General features: G+C 42.7%; 1 protein-coding gene across 1 annotated transcript in view; it reads right to left on the reverse strand.

Moving 5' to 3' along the window:
- The window catches only part of LOC309580564 (sphingosine-1-phosphate transporter SPNS2-like), a 134,741-nt gene that overhangs the window by 67,689 nt on the left and 50,853 nt on the right, over nt 1-16,199 (reverse strand). The window contains exon 3 of the mRNA XM_082294628.1: nt 4,505-4,641. Within this exon, the coding sequence (XP_082150754.1) occupies nt 4,505-4,641 (137 nt within the window). The remainder of the gene's footprint in view (nt 1-4,504; nt 4,642-16,199) is intronic.

Genomic DNA, 16,199 nt, shown 5'->3' on the forward strand with positions numbered 1-16,199 from the left:
GGGCAGGAAGTCCAGCACCAAACCCCAGGGTTCATCTAAGACAATCTGCTGCCCAAAAAAGCCAGCTGAGAGCATTTATTATGATTAATAGATGTGGATATCCAAGCAGCCAGAAACAAACTCTCAGCACGTGGCAGGATCACTCCTGATAACCAGGTTGCTTCATATTAAGCTGTTCAGAAAGAGAGAAATGGTGCAATTGGGATTACAGACCCTTTCCAATGACATCTTGGAATATAAACCACCTGAAGGTGATCAGCCACCACATGCAATCAGGCACTGTGCTCATCAAAATGCTACCTAGGGAAATAAACCGGTTACTTATTCAACCAGAGTTTATATTGATACAGAGGAAGACAAACATGTATTTAGCTTTTTGTGTGGATGGAAACACATCCTGGTAAAGAAACTACATGAAGAGTGTGTACTTGGTTCATTTCTTTGGGATATGACTCTATTCCACACAGAAACCTACTGATTTTTTGTTGATTTATTGCAGTTCATGAACCAACGACCAGTGTTTTCCCCAAATGCTTGGCAAAAGCCAAAAACAACACAAGAAAGAGTTTTGCAGGTGAAAGTGCCAAAAGTTGTGCTGGTAGGTGCAGAACTGATTTAAAGTCAGGCTTAAAGGGAGCAAATCTCTAAGCAGGTGTTTGTACTGAGAAAATACAAATTAAGACACATCCATTCTTTATTGGTTTCTACAAATGGAGTTGATCTAGAGATATGTCTAAGTATGTACCAACTTTACCTAATTTTATATTATTGAACAAGTTTGTCAATGATTTGTTAACAGAACTTTTGTTTTAGGAAGTGCTAAACAGTGTTATAGAGCAGAAATGTGCAAGTACCAAAGCAGAGGAGGCCTCATGTCTTATCTTTCTGTAGAGAAATTCTGCAGTAACATCAATTATCAAGCCACGTTAAAAAGTGAGTTTATCAATATTATCTCAGTCTTACTACTTCGGGTGACTTTCTTTAGTTAAATTTATCATTAGCTATTTTTATCCATGGAAATAGGTGTATTTATGGAATCACTCTGTGATACAGTATTTATTTGGTTTCTTACTTTGATTTGCTTCAAAATTAATGTAAGATCTCATGAACAGTAATCAAACTTTTAAGCATCAGTTGTCCTGTTTCTATTTTGCTATGTGTGGAATTAATGCATTGCTGTTTTCTATCACCCCCTATATACACTGGAACTACCCCCAAATTTTGGTCTGATTCCCTTTTTCATTGTGAGAGCCTATTATCTAGCTATTTAGTAGCTACCAGCAGATAAGAGATTAATTCTTCATTTATTTGACAGTCATTATCCCATGTTAAGAACCCAGAGATACTTGATAATAAATAACTAATGATATTAGAAAATGGCAGAGCTCTCTAGCAACTGTCTGCATGGCACATATATCCAATTCCTGATTTATCTGCTGATTTTCAGTCACGCTTTTTAACTCAAGCAGAACAAAATAGCATTTAGACAGTATCTCAGATGAGCTGTTTACTGTGCTCCAATCCTTTTGTGCTGGTTTTGGCTGGGACAGAGTTAATTTTCTTCCCAGTAGCTGGTATGAGACTGTGTTTTAGATTTGTGCTGAGAACAGTGTTGATAACACAGGGATATTTTCATTGCTGCTGAGCAAGTGCTTACACAGAGTCAAGGTCTTTTCTGCTCCTCACCCCCCCAGTGAAGGGTTGGGGGACACAAGGAATTGGAGGGACACAGCTGACTCCAGCTGGCCCCAGGGATATCCCAGACCACAGGGCATCATGCTCAGCAGATGAAGTTGTGGGAAGACAGTAGGACAAATAAGAATTAACATGTCCCTTTCTGTAAATTTTATTTGCACAATAATCTAGTCATTCACTCAAACAACAGCAGTTTTCATGGCTTCCTTTAGGTGTTCAGATTTTAACCAGGAAACAACACACTGCCAAAGACCTTTACAAACTGGTGCCTTCACCAGCTCCGTAGCTGCTTTTGGCCTTTGTTAAGCTGTCTCTTTCCATTTGCACTCCAAATTTGAGCTGTGTGGCTGTGCATTCTATTTAATTACACAGTGACAGGATGCATTTTGACACTGTCAAAATTTGAAGAAAGGCAATCCCTGAAGACAGTCTGGTATTCCTCTTGAATGGCTACTGTTTCTCACCTAAGTCAGGGTTTTTCGTGCTGCCACATAAAGGAGTTCTCTAATGGGCTCAGCCTGTGTCCACTTGCCCCTTCCAGCCCTGTGTTCTCATGTCAACTGGGATGTGAGCACTTCTCTACTCACAGTAGTGTTACTACTGCTTTTATTTGTGCCAGCAAAGAGGTTTTTTTGATATTTCAGCTCCCTGCCCTCCTTCCCAACAAGCACATGTACTGTCTTAAAAGGAAAAAATAATGTAGAGAGAAAAGGCAACATTTTACTCCTCAAATGAATCCTAGACAACGAAGATCAGGAAAAATGCCTACATGAAAAAAAGCTGCATCAGCTCTTCTCTGAACCTTTTAGCATGTCAGGAATTCACCTTGTTCAATGTGGTGTGTCTTCCCAATTAGAGATCAGGCCTCCAACACAGACACCAAAGTCAGAGGGATAACATGGGAAGCTGGATTATTCTTAGGACCTTGCTCAGCTGCTGTAGCCACTGGGTATAAAACATCCTTACAGCAGCTGCAACATTTTCCATCACCTCCTGGAGCCAGTAACAGGAGCTGGGCATGAGAACTCTGGATTAATAGCTAAGTCTTCTGGTGGAGTTGAGGATCACAGGAAAATCAGGACAGGGGATTTTTCTAAGTAATAGGATGGTTTTTGTCAAGATGGTCTTTGGGGTCCAGAGTTAATACTGATGCAAATCCAGGATGACTTAACACAGGCCTGGATATTTTGATCTTGTCTGTCTTATGAATTCCAAAACATTGGGTTTGGATTCCAAACATAATTCAGCTTTATAAACATTATTTTCCCTATCTTTGGCTAACAATATGCTACTGCCACTCTGACTCCCTGTGCACAAATAACCATATATATAAATCCCTGAACTACTTCAGCTAATAAACCCCAAATCCTTAAACTGAAATTCGACTCTGAAAACATCAGTCCAGTTCCAGTGCTCCCCTACTTCCAGATGTGGGACCCAGGCCACTGCAGGGAGATCAGTGAGAACCTAAGCATGAATATATGTCTATAACACAAGAAGTGTTTATAAGAAGGCCATTGGTTCTCTCTAAAATGCTTCTCTCTTTGGGCTCTGATCACAGCTGCTTTTGCAGAATGTTATGAGAAACATTTAAAGAAAAAAATTAAAGAGAAAACCAAAAAAAACCCTTTTTTATTTTAGATGAGAGACATTCTTTCTCTGGAAAAGGTGCTTCCTGGCCAAGGGTAAACCACAACAATTTACTGAGTTAAAGGCTTCCACATTTGGCCATATGCTTTTTGCTCTAGAAATGCAGCAACGACCAATCCTGGTAAAAGCCAGACTGACATGAGTGTCACTGCCTCCTTTAGGTGGAAACTTTTTTTTTAGAAACTGAAGAGCATGTGGGTGGGCAGGAGAGAGCAGGGTGGAGAGGTTTAGTCCCTGGTTGTCATTTTTTAGGTGTGACCACAATGCTGCAATCTCTGGAGCGCAGCTGGACAGAAAGGATGAGGAATGCCCCTGCCTCCCTTGGGGAAATCAGTCTGATGATGCCAGGAGCTGTGATTTGTCTCTCCAGGAATGTTGCCACCTGCAGCAATTAAATCTCCACTGTAATATGATTTAAACAAGAGGATATTTCCCCCCAGAAACTGCCAGATCATTGTTTCCTCCAAATGCCTCTGACAGACAAGAAAATTAATGCAGCAAGGAGTCCTGAGAACGGGGTACTGCAGCTGTCCTAGGAGCAGGAGAGGGATGCAGAGCTTGGCAAAATTAAGTGAGCCTGACAACTCCATCACCAGTTCCCAAGACAAATCCATTGACAAGTGTTAAAGGAGCTGAAACTGTGTCTGATCTCCATGTTATCATCCACTTTCTCTGCCCTGGTGGACAGAAACCAAAGGGCAACTGTAAAACCACTGCTGGATGCATTTTGTTATTCCACATACCACGAGCAGGCTTCCCAACAGACTCCAATGGCTTTAGTTACATACCAGAAGACAAGAGAACCGCTGTGTAGCCATGGATTCCTTTTCCCAAGACTTTTGTAAAGCCTTTTAAAGCTTCTTTAGGATCTCCCTCAAAACAAAGCCCTTATGTCAACAGAAACTCTTGCTTAGATAAGCTTCATCTGTTATTTTTTATGAATATGCACCATCAAAGGGTGACAGCTTCCACAGTTAAGCAAACACAGTTACACAGAACACACTTCTCCCACAAAAGGTCAGATAATACAACATACTAAATGTTAAATACACACGAGAGGGATACGTTCCCCTTAAGCACATTGGGATGGAGAGCTATTTAGGAATATATTGTCCATCTTTTCAGGACACCTTGCAAAGTATCTTTGCAAAGATCTTACCTGTTCAGTGATGAAGGAGCTTGAAAAAGTGACAGCTGACCAAAAGAAGATTCCACAGCTGAGAATGACCTTTCTGTTGAAGCGGTCACCAAGGTAACCAAAGATGGGCGCCGCGACCATGAAACTACAGATAAAAACTGCAAAGGAGAGAAAAAGGAAAGAAACGTTTAATAAACATCAGACCAAGAACAGGAAAACTAATTTTCTGCAAGCCAAATCCTCTAGAGAGCAGTTCCATTTAATTAGACATTCTGCAGCCTTGCCATACAGAGCTGTGGAGGCTGATAGGCTTTCTGAAGTCAGTGTTTCCTTAATCAAACAGATTTTTCATTCCCAGAGAAACTTCAGACCAGTGAACTCTTATTACTTGAAAGCACCAGCCCCTCACAGTCAGCTTCAGCTGAGCTCAGATCTGGGGATGGGCAAAACCAGGACAGAATAAATAAATTCTGCTTAAATGTTACTGAGATGGTGGAGGTTGGGAGGAGTTTCAAGCAAACAGAAAGCAAGGCAAGGGCTTCCTGTTGGTTCTTGCAGCAGAGACCTGAGAGAAATGGGCCACAGAAGCTGAGGTTCTTTCATCCTTCCTAGCACCCTTCCTATTTTAAAGAAATTATGAAACAGTGAGGAAAACCAGTAAACACCACTATCATCCCACTGACACCAGCCCTGTCTCCTCACTAGGTCCTTTCACCATCATTAAACTTGTATTTAAACCCATCACAAAGTCCAAACAGGCCAGGATTGTTCTCATCTGAAAGACTTCAAGTTCACCCTTGTTCTCTCCAAAACCCCCAAAGTATTAACCTAAGTCCTTCTGTTATGTAGGAATGAGGCTCTTGATAGAGTAACCTCTGCAAAATCCCCTCGATTCAGAGTTCACTCCTCCACCCATCTCAAAACAATCTGGTCTGTGACTCCCCTGAGAACACCTGAAATGGGGCATTCACACCATATTCCTGATTAATTTGGATCTTGGCAGAAATTGCCATGTTTTAAGCTGATTTATACCTGGCTTTTGTCTGTCCACATTAGAGATTTGGATAAGGGCAATTACGTGGATTTTATTGGTGCGTAGTATGAACTCTGCCTTTAACTGGCTGTCTTGTATTCAGCAAATCAGGATAGGGCACCAGGACACCTGCAGGTCTCTCTTTAGTCTCTTTAGTTCTGACACTCATTTGTTATCAGGTAGGTCTTGGAGGGCACAGCCTAACCCCAGCTGTCTACTTTTAATTGTATAAAATGGGGTGGGGGTGTAGAATAGCTTAAAAAAAAAAAAAAAAAAGACAAGAGCAGAGGACACACCCCCGTTTGGGTGGAATGTGCATATAAAATTAAAATGGTTAAGACCCGAATCATGAATTTTTCATGGATGATGATAAACGACAGATCAAAAATGTGCAGAATGCTGAACTATGACTAAATGTCTTTTCCTTTTTTAGTATAGTAAGATGTCAAAGCTTCTTTATAAATAATACATATCCATTTGCATCTGTGTTTTGTGAGCCATATGAGTGTGTATATATTTGGCACTGCGATATTTGATCTAAATGATAGAATTATATATTTTTATATTATATTAATATTATATTAATATTAATATTATATTATTTATATTTAGAGTAAAATAAATCAAGATAATAGAGCGTTAAGGCCTGAAATGCAGCACATGCAACATTGCATCACACACACTCCAGTAGTAATGCTACGAACAGTTTTGCTGTTTAGCTCACACATAAACCCTACTGATAGAACTCAGTCCCTGCATCTATCCCAAAATCCCTGTGCAAACAAAACCCTTTGAATAAAACTATGAGCAGTGTCTTCATCTCTGTTTTACAGAGAAACTAGACCAGAAGTGGCTCAAAAATCTCTGCTCAGCAAGGGCACATCTGCACTGGCCCCACTCCAACAAGGCACTTAAGCACATGCTTATATTAGGCACTTTAGAGTCATCAATTCTGTGATTAAGTGCTTTCCTGAATTAACACCAAGGGCTCGGCACCTTGCAATGCAGGTGCAACAAGCTGGCACGCAGGATATGTGGCTGTTCATTGGGAATGAGAAACCGAAAATGACTGTGACTCGTCCAGACCAGTGACCACTGTAATTTGATCTTTCTCTTGGAAGGACACTTCCAAGCAATTCATTCATCTCAGAATTCCATATTCTGCCATTTTTACGATGTAAAGAGACACAAAACTGAAAAAGCTTCCAAGGGAAAATTAAAAACATCCAAGTCATCCATTTCAAATATCAAATAACATGGTTAATTCAGCCTCGAGACATGCAGGGTGTGATCCAAAACTCACATTAATCAGTGGGATTATTAGCTTCAATGACCTCTGGATCATAAATGAAAAGTCTTAATTCTGAAATGTGGGCAAAATGCACAAAGCTCCTCTTTCAAATAAAACAAACAAAAATAAAGATCGTCCAATGACTTTCCAACAACATACATCCTGCTGCTACTCAAATCCCTTCGGAGGATTTATTTTTGGAAGACTCTGAGCTGTGAGCTTTGTCAGTGGTAAGCAGCTGACTTGACAGCTCCATAAGGTGTAAAATGAAAGGACAACAGAGCCAAATAAATAACAGGTAATGGAACACAGCTGTCACAAGAATAAATACAATTTATATCAGAGTATTTATGACCCAAATATGCATCAGAGCATTGATTGACTCAAATAAATGCAGAGTATGATGGCTGTGTGGTCTGTCAAAAGGATTTGCCTGTTACAGGCATTTCCCATGAATCAATTTTTGCAATTACTCCTGCCAGTGACAGCCGAGACTCCTGAACCCCAGCCTGGGCTGGCAGAACAAAGGTGAATAAAAGTAGGGCACATTGCCAGGTAGGATGGAAACCTGAGTTACTCCAGACCAGGAGCTGAGCTTCTGTGACAACACCACAAAGGAAAGACCTCATCCAGAAGACACAAAACTGCAGCACGTTCATTTGGAGAGAGGGGCAGCAGAAACATGTTTAACTTGTAGGCAAGAGGGCAGAGCATTGCATTCCAGTAAAGGAGCCTGGCACTTATGCCAGCCTCTTACTTTCTGGATTCTCTCCCCTCTTCCACAGCATTTTCTGTTCCTTGCACTCACCCACTCCCAAATTAATAAAATTGAAGTGACACCACAGCAGCTGCTGCTTCAGCTCAACCACAGCCACAAATCTTTTCTATTAGGGCGGCAGTGGGACAGAGGCTGGCATTGCACTTTCCTCTTCCCAATCAACAGCTCCTCTTCCCATTTTCACTTAGAGACATCTCGGAATATTGCCAGCTCTTGAAGGGAGGTAGAGTGCAAGTCAGGGCAGAGTCAGAAACCCAGTGGGATTTAAGATGAGCTACTGTGAAGGCAGTGGTGGCATCGGGAGCAGCTATGGGCAGGTATAGCTCTGGCAGTCCCACTGTGGATGTGTACAGCTAATTTCTCCTGGTAAATGATCTCCAGCAGTGCCAGCAAAAGTGGCTCAATCCCAGCGCAGGGTGGAGCTGAGATACATTTCTGCAGGAGCAAATTATCATGTGAGCAAAGGATGAATAAACAGACACATAATGAATGCCATCGAGGAGGGAGGTTCTTTTAAGTACAGGTAGTTTCAAAAGGAGAACCCATTTGTCTTTATTGCTCCCTTTGTGGCTTAGCTGCTGAAGTGCCGACTGTAGTGAGAAGGCAGGAACAGTGTAATTGCCCAAACAGGATGGCTTGGTGTCTATTTCTGCCTCCGGATGCCTGTTCCACCCTGTACAGGTGCACAAGCACCTTCTCAGCCAGCACTACCCAGCTTTTTCTGTGCATGGCTGGAATTACAACAATGTGAAGCATAAAAAGTCTTACATGTCCCACCCAAACACCCACCAGAGAAGGAAATCATCCTCCCCATCCTCTATTGCTGCTACATGTACTGCAGCTTCAGTCCTATTTCAGGATTATGGTCAGGGAGCTGGTATTCTGACCACATTTTCCCTTCTCAAGAGCTGCCTGTGTACCCAGGGAAAAACTAAATCCCCCAACAGTGGAAGCAAAGGAGATGAGAGGAGAGGAAGGAACTGTAGACTTTAACAGTAACAAAAAGCTCCTGCCTACTGGAACTAGAAACCATCACTCTTATTTTTTTTCTTTTGCTCCAAACAAATTTACCAGCTTGACTCTACATCTGTTCCCTGAAAAGGCTCTGACCCAACAGCTCTCCACCCTGTGATTCCAAAGACACTGTTGCCCCCATCTGACTTACTCTTTAGTGGACTTTCCTTTAGTGGACTTGTCAACCCAGAGATAACCTCAGAGAGGGGCTTCTCCTGCCAGCAGGTCATCCACAGAGTGGACTCAAGAAAGAAGGGAGGCAGTGACAGAGGCACACAAAGAGGCTGCCATTCCTCAGTTCCTGGAAGGTTGAGCAGATCACAGGCACCTCTGAAAAAGGTCCCTTCTTTTAGTTTTGACTTTAAGCACATAGGGCTTATTTTTTCCTATCAGGAATAGTGCTAGAAAGGTTCAGAGTCAGGTAAAAATAGCTTTCTCTACACAAGGATGCTCAACAAAAAAAAACTAGTGGCTATCTTTGAGCTTTGAGTCAGCACAAATCATGTGTACACATCTAACTGAGTGCTGACAGTGACCTTGGCTCTGTGGAAGGCAAATCCAGACAGCCTCTGCCTCAAGGGACTGGCATCCACTGAGACACTGATGAGAACTGTGTGCTGAGAGGTTGGTAACATCTTCCCAACAACAAATTCCCAAACAATGAGAATACCTAAACAGGCAGCTTGCCCTGGATGGGATATTTTACGGGTGTGTACAAGTACAACCCTGGGATTTGGTTGAGCCACTTCTACCCTGGGGACTTTCAGTCATGAGTGAATGTGTTTCTCAAGCTGCTTGTGGCACCAGTTACCATCTACCTGCAATGGTGAATAAAGACTCTCCAACAGCCCAACCAGCTCCTCTATTCCAAAGACATGTTTTTGCAATGCTTCTCTCTTTTAATTTTAATTTGCTCTACAGTTTTATGCTATAATAATACTACTCAGCACATACAACACAGCACATTTAATCACAGTGAGGCATGGGACAATTTAGAAAGAAAGTTAAACATTAACTTCTACTTTAGGGCTAAGGAAATTAAGACACAGGAAAGTGACCTGCCCATGATGAATTACAGACATCTGGAATCCACACAGGTCTTCCAGCTTCAGCAGTGTCCTGTTTATAGGATCATCTTGATGCTGAAGAGATTTCTCAAGGTCTAAAACCACAATTTCAAGTGATTTTTTTTTTTCACAGCACTATTTAAGCCAAGAAAGAAGAAAGATCCTTTCATGCTACTTCACCATTGAACCTGAACTGTGCCACAGTTCATGCACAACGTGGTGATGGTCAAGCATTGGAAAAAGTTACCCAGGGCAGCAGTGGATCACCATCCCTAGAAGTGTTCAAAAACTGTGTAGTTGTGGCATTGAGGGACATGGATTAGTGATGGAGTTGGCAATGCTGGATTAATGGTTGGACCTGATGATCTTAGAGGTCTTCAATCTTACTGATTGTATGATGTGATCAAGCTAAAATTGATACCCAATGATGGGGCAGTCCAAGGCCCTGGGAATCTCAGAAACGTGATTTAAAACATTCATCCTTTGAAGGAGGATGAATTAATACAATGCAATTGATTTTAGAAAACATCACCCCGAAAATCATCCCTGGCACAAACTTTACTATAGGTACTCTGTTACATCACTCTGCACATGGGCTTTGTTTTACTTCATTGCTAATTCAACAGCCAACAGATGGATCGTGTTACTGCGCTTTGCCGAGTGCAAAACACAAGATCACCAGGTTCCAGACTCTCAGGCAGACGAGAAGTTTCTGACAAGTGTGAGGAGCTTTGAAACACACCATCAGTTCCATATGTCATGCAAAGCTGTCACACACTGACAATATCGAACACAGGAGCATTTAAAAAAAAAAAAAAAAAAAGCTTGAGAATGCACCAAATCAATTGGAGTGAGGTATACAAAGGTTTGGATTGCATGTGGTCTGAAATGTTCTCCCAGAACAGACCACAGGACAAAATAGAGAATTTCATAAATGCCTCATTGTGTGCTTGTGTCCTCACCAAACTGAGGTTCAATAAGGCAAAGTGAGAAGTCCTGCACTTCAGTCACAACAACCCAATGCAGTGCCACCGACTGGGGACAGAGTGCCTAGAAAGCTGCCCAGTGGGAAAGGATCTGGGTGTGCTGGTCAACAGGGGCTGAACATGAGCCCAGGTGTGCCCAGGTGGCCAAGAGGCCAACGGCATCCTGGCTCGTGTCAGGAAAAGTGTGGCCAGCAGGACCAGGGACACTGTCCCCTTGTACGGGGCATGGGTGAGGCCACACCTTGAGTGCTGCATCCAGTTCTGGGCCCCTCACTGCATGAACAACATTGAGGGGCTTGTCCAGCAAAGGGCAGCGGAGCTGGGGAAGGGTCTGGAGCACAAGGATGATGAGAAGCAGATGAGAGAGCTGGGGAGCTCTGCCTGGAGAAAAGGAGGCTCAGGGGTGACCTTCTCACTCTCAACAACTCCCTAACAGAAGGTGGTGACCTCTAAGATCATCAGGCAGCCAGTGGTGGTTGGGCTCTGCTCTCAGGGAATAAGGGACAGGACATGAAGAAACAGCCCCAAGCCATGCCAGGGAAGACTCAGGTTGGACTTCAGGAGAAATTTCTTCACTGAAAGGGTGGTCAGGCATTGGAAGGGGCTTCTCAGGGAGGTGGAGGAGTCCCCATCCCTGTGGGTACTCAAGGATCAACTGGACATGGCACTCAGTGCTCTGGGCTGGGTGACAAGGTGGGAATGGGTCAAAAGTTGGAAAGAGAGGAGAATAAGTGTTTTAAAGGTGTGGCCCTAACTACTCACACAGTCTGTGTTTCCCGGTGTGTGTCTGTGTTTGACAGGACACTCTAGATCATGTTTCTCTCACTGCAGATGCCACTCATCAGTATTCAAGCTCCAATCTTGTCTTCTCTATAGGGAGCATGTTGTACCATGAGGTGCCAGCTTTTGCCTTAGCACATACTGATACAAAATGTAAACAAAATGTTTAGGAGGAGTATGTGCACACACAGCTGACACACACATTTACATCGAGAAGGAGGTTGCTCTACAATACTAATGAGTTCCATTTGCTGTGACAGGGTCAGAACCTGGTTACAAAAACACCACTTATGAAGCCAGACAAGGCCTGAACACAGCTTGCCTGGCAAGTTCACAGTTCACTCAACAATACACAAGATGCAGCACTTGGAAGAATTCAGTACTGATAGTTCCACCCCTTTTCCTCACTGAAGAAACCAGATTCTTCCAAGGGTTAGCCCCTATATTCTCAGCAGAGGATATCCTGAAGCTTGCTTTGTTCACCTTAACTAACAAGAATTATTGCTTCAGTGGGAATTGCTGGGAAGTCCACTCCTTGGAAACAGAAAATGAGATAAGAATATCCAGAAACCCAGCACTCAATTTTTTAACAGCTTTTTTATTAATTTCCTATATTATGCCAATTGAAACTGCACTTAAATATTCAGCCATTCATATCTTCCTTTTTGCTGAAGTCAAAGGAGTTAGTTACAGTTATCAATTCACAACCCTTTAATACATCTGAGGTTCAATTCCATCCTGCTGTACTTCAAATTTTTTTTACCTAAGTGGAAAAGCCAGAATTCTACAGTACTGTTTTATCTCTCTGGATGTCCAGCAAACTTACTTGGAGCAGGAGCTAACTTGCTACAAGATTAAATTTTGAACAGCTGTACACAGACATCATCATTTAAATAGAAAAGAGGAAACCCCCTACTTCTGCTTTTCATTGTGGGAATTACAGTGACTACATTAGCACTGTTTTAAAGGGATTTGGGCAACCTGAATATCAATAAACCAGTTGCCGTGTTCCTAGAGATGTGCTCTGTAAGACAATGCAGCAATCCAAAGGAATGGTTCCAGTGTCCAGCTCCCCCTCCATCACTTTCCTTGTGCCTGAACTGGTGCTTGCCTGACCCTGCAGTGAGCTGGCTCTGGGAGAGCAGCAGCCATCCAGACCTGAGGAGCAGCTTTTCTGATGAAATAATAGTGTATTTGTAGCAGAATGTCTTCTGTGGCTATGAGAACACTTGAGGAGGAGCAGACACTACCTCTCCTCATCAATTAAAAAAAATAATCTTCACACTGGGATCGGTTCCACAATCTGGTTCATTCCACGAAGAGGGAAGAGGAGGCTGTGGCACAGTTGGGTTTCCACGGCAGTGCCATACAAAGCCATGCAGATTATTGCCTAAGACAGCATTAGGTTGCTGGCAATTGTCAGCAGAGCCCAAAAACTGTGCTTTTCTGGCAGTGCTTAAACTCTGCTTTTGCATTTCTTACTGTTCAGAAGTGATGGATTAAATAAGCCAAGGCGAATTCTGTTTTACAGCCACTTCCACTTTGAGTTGTTTTCCTGCAAAATGCTTTCAGTGTGGTTTGATTTAGACTCCTGACCAAAGCTGATGGAAGGACTCCTTGATTCAGTGGGCATTAGAGCTGAGAATTTTGTTTAGATAGAGCTGCTTATGACTTCTAATGACAGCAGAGAACAGAACCTCTTTGCCAATAAAAACACTTCTGTACTTGTAAGTTTACTGCATCCCTGTAATATTAAAGGTTATTACTGGGAAAGTCACAGCGGGCATCAAAAAGAATTGCCAAAAGGACAAAACAAGTTCTTTTACAGTAAAACATTAAACATGCTGGAAAAGGAACAACTAGTGTGGGATATGGAGGAGATCTAACACTATGAGTAACAAGGAAAAGGGGAAAACTGAATCACCTTCTCTCTTAGAAGACTGCCAAATAAGATTGGCAGCTGAAAAATGCAAATCAAAGGAGACGTTTCATTCACAAAACTTAACTAAACACTAGAATGATCACAGGAGGCCCCAGGAGCTAAGAGCTTATGTTATTACAAAACAGGATTGGACAAAACCCTGTAGGAATACTAACTGAAAGGCTGCTAAAAGTAGCTCCTTTTGTTCAGAAAGTCCTCAGCTAGCCAGTTGATTTGGTATACCCAGGAACTATCACCATAATCTTGTCCTGTTCATCTTTTCCCTCCCTATATATGTGATCACAACCAAAGGCTGGCTAACACACCAAAAGGACCTGCGGTCCAGAAATAACAACTATTCCCACAGTATTCTAAAAAAAATAGAAAAGAAGTTAGGAAGACAAAATTGCATCTGCATCATTTCCACCAGCTTGATCAGGTAATAACTTATTAACATGTCCCTGAGCTGCACCTAAATTATTTCTAAAAGCTGGAGCGTGGTTCACAGTTACATTTGTAAAACCATTAGTTACTCTGACCCTGTACATACACGAGGTACAGTTATGAAGTTCACAGTCAGAGCTTTGTCCTCTTGCAGTTCCTCCTCCATTCGACTTAAGCAGCTCTAAGTGTTTGAGAACTTTCTGGTTACACAGTGGAGCAGGACATGTCAGCCCTGCCCAGCTGCAGTGCTCACACAGTGCGTGACAGGGTCGGTTCACCGTTGTGCAATCAGTTGGAGGGAAAGTTCATTAACTTAGTTAGCCAATTAGGATGGATTTGTATCCATTCTGGTCAATCCTGAATTAGACATGAGATCCCAGAGGTGCAGACACTGGTCAATAGCTGTGCAGCACTGCAGCATCGTGAGTGACACAGCTACAAGACTGGGTTTGCCTCAACATGACTAAAATGTACCTAAATCAGTCTTGGCTGCTGTTACAGACAAAGGCAGCAATCACTCCCAGCACTCATGAAAGTCTGCATCTGAACAAATAGCAGTTTTGCTTTTCCCTTTCCATGCAGTTTTCCAGGATGTTCTGCCCACTTGCCATCCCTCTGAGAGCTGCAGTCACAAATAACCCTCCAGCTGGGAAGAGGCTGCTCCTATTTGCCAGGAGGATGAAACACCTAAACCCAAGGCTCGCAGCCAGAGAAAGGTGTCTTAAAAAAAGCATTTAAATAACCACAAACCCCAAAGGAGCTTTATTTTGCTCTGTTCCCTTCCTCTACTTGAGGAGCTCTTTCTTTTCCCATTGCAATTATGACTCCAGGCACACACACAGAGCTGCATCCGCAGAAGCCTTTGGAAGCAAAGGTGAGATGTCCTCAAGGAACTGGTCAGACTTTCCCTTGTGCCAGTACAGAGCTTGTGTGGCCATCTGGAGAGCAAAATCTGGGGCCTGCTGACGGCTGAAAACTAATCTTGTATCTTTTCTGGCAAGTTCCCTGATCCAAGAGAGGCAACACAAGCTGGTGGCTAGAACTACACCAAGTCCCTTGGGGCAGGGACTGGGATGTGCACCTTTGCCCTCAAAGCCTTTTCAAGCACAGCAGGCACTTAAACACACCAAGAAATGACAGCCTAAAGCTGGTAATGCAGAATAATCTAAATCCCTTGATCCTTGAAATCTGCATTGAGTACCATGAATTAGATTTAACTAGGAATAAAATACTTTAAATCTGTTATTCTCATAATAGAATGATGCTTCATTTGTATCTGGTATAAAGAGAAATAATGTTCCTGGTTCCTAATTTGAGATAGGGAAGACTGTTTTCATCCTAAAATGAGCTTTGCCATCCTTCTTTATAACAGCACCACTAATCCTGCATCCTTCTTCAACTAACATTTTAATTTCAAATAATTAACTAGGGTGCCATAGAAGTTATTCTGTCTCAATCTCAAAACCTATTTCCTGCAGCAATAGAGAACAGGATAAGGAGGAGATGCTTGTACTGGGTATTACTAATAAATTCCTTGCTGCATGTTATTTACCAACAACAGCAGTTTCCTAAGAAAAAAGAAAAGAAAAACAAGGCAATAGGAAGTCCTTCCCCTTCTCATGTATTTGTTGCAACTTACTGAGGGAGATCATGTGATATATTCTCATCCCACAGCTTTCAGACTTAAGTTTGTTGGGTTTGCTTTTAAAAAGAAATTTAAAAAGAAATTTAAAAGAAATTTAAAAAGAAATAAATGACTATTCTGCAGTGGGAATGCCTTGCTGACCTCTACACACAGCTCTCAATATCTGCTGGTTGCATTTACAAAGAGGGAAAAACTCAGCAGTAACCAAACATTCGCTTCCCAAACATGCCACACACACAGCTGGGGCACAGGACCGCACAGGACCGCTCGCTCACTGGTCCATCACGGAGTGAGGGATTTGGGGAAGGCTGGAGCAGGGACGCTGGTTCTGCCAGCAGTCTTGGCCAGAAAGAGACCCTCAGCCATTGCCTTCCACCAGGACCACAAGCCCAAGGGAGATTTTGGAGCTACCAGTCCTGATGGCTACCCTGGCGGGAGCCAGGTGAATGCTCAGAGTAGTGAGGAAAAGCTACATCAAAGCCTTGCAAATCCACGTGGCTCTGCTTTGGGAATGGGGAGCAGGGCACAGCTCTTTGCTGACATTCTCCCCAGGCCAGCAGTGGGACTGATTGATTTCTTTTAAATTATTTTTTCAGTTCTTTAGGGGGCTGTTGTACCATCTGTAGTAGGCTTGGCAAAACACATGCTCCCTCTTTGGAAGGGAAAATGGCCATACTCACATTTTTATAATGGAATTGGTTGTCAACTACCAGAGCACCAACAGCCTCGGGACAGCATCTAATCTAGCAGGACACAG

Source organism: Coloeus monedula, assembly GCF_965178545.1.
Source record: "Coloeus monedula genome assembly, chromosome: 20".
In the NCBI taxonomy this organism is placed as follows: domain Eukaryota; kingdom Metazoa; phylum Chordata; class Aves; order Passeriformes; family Corvidae; genus Coloeus; species Coloeus monedula.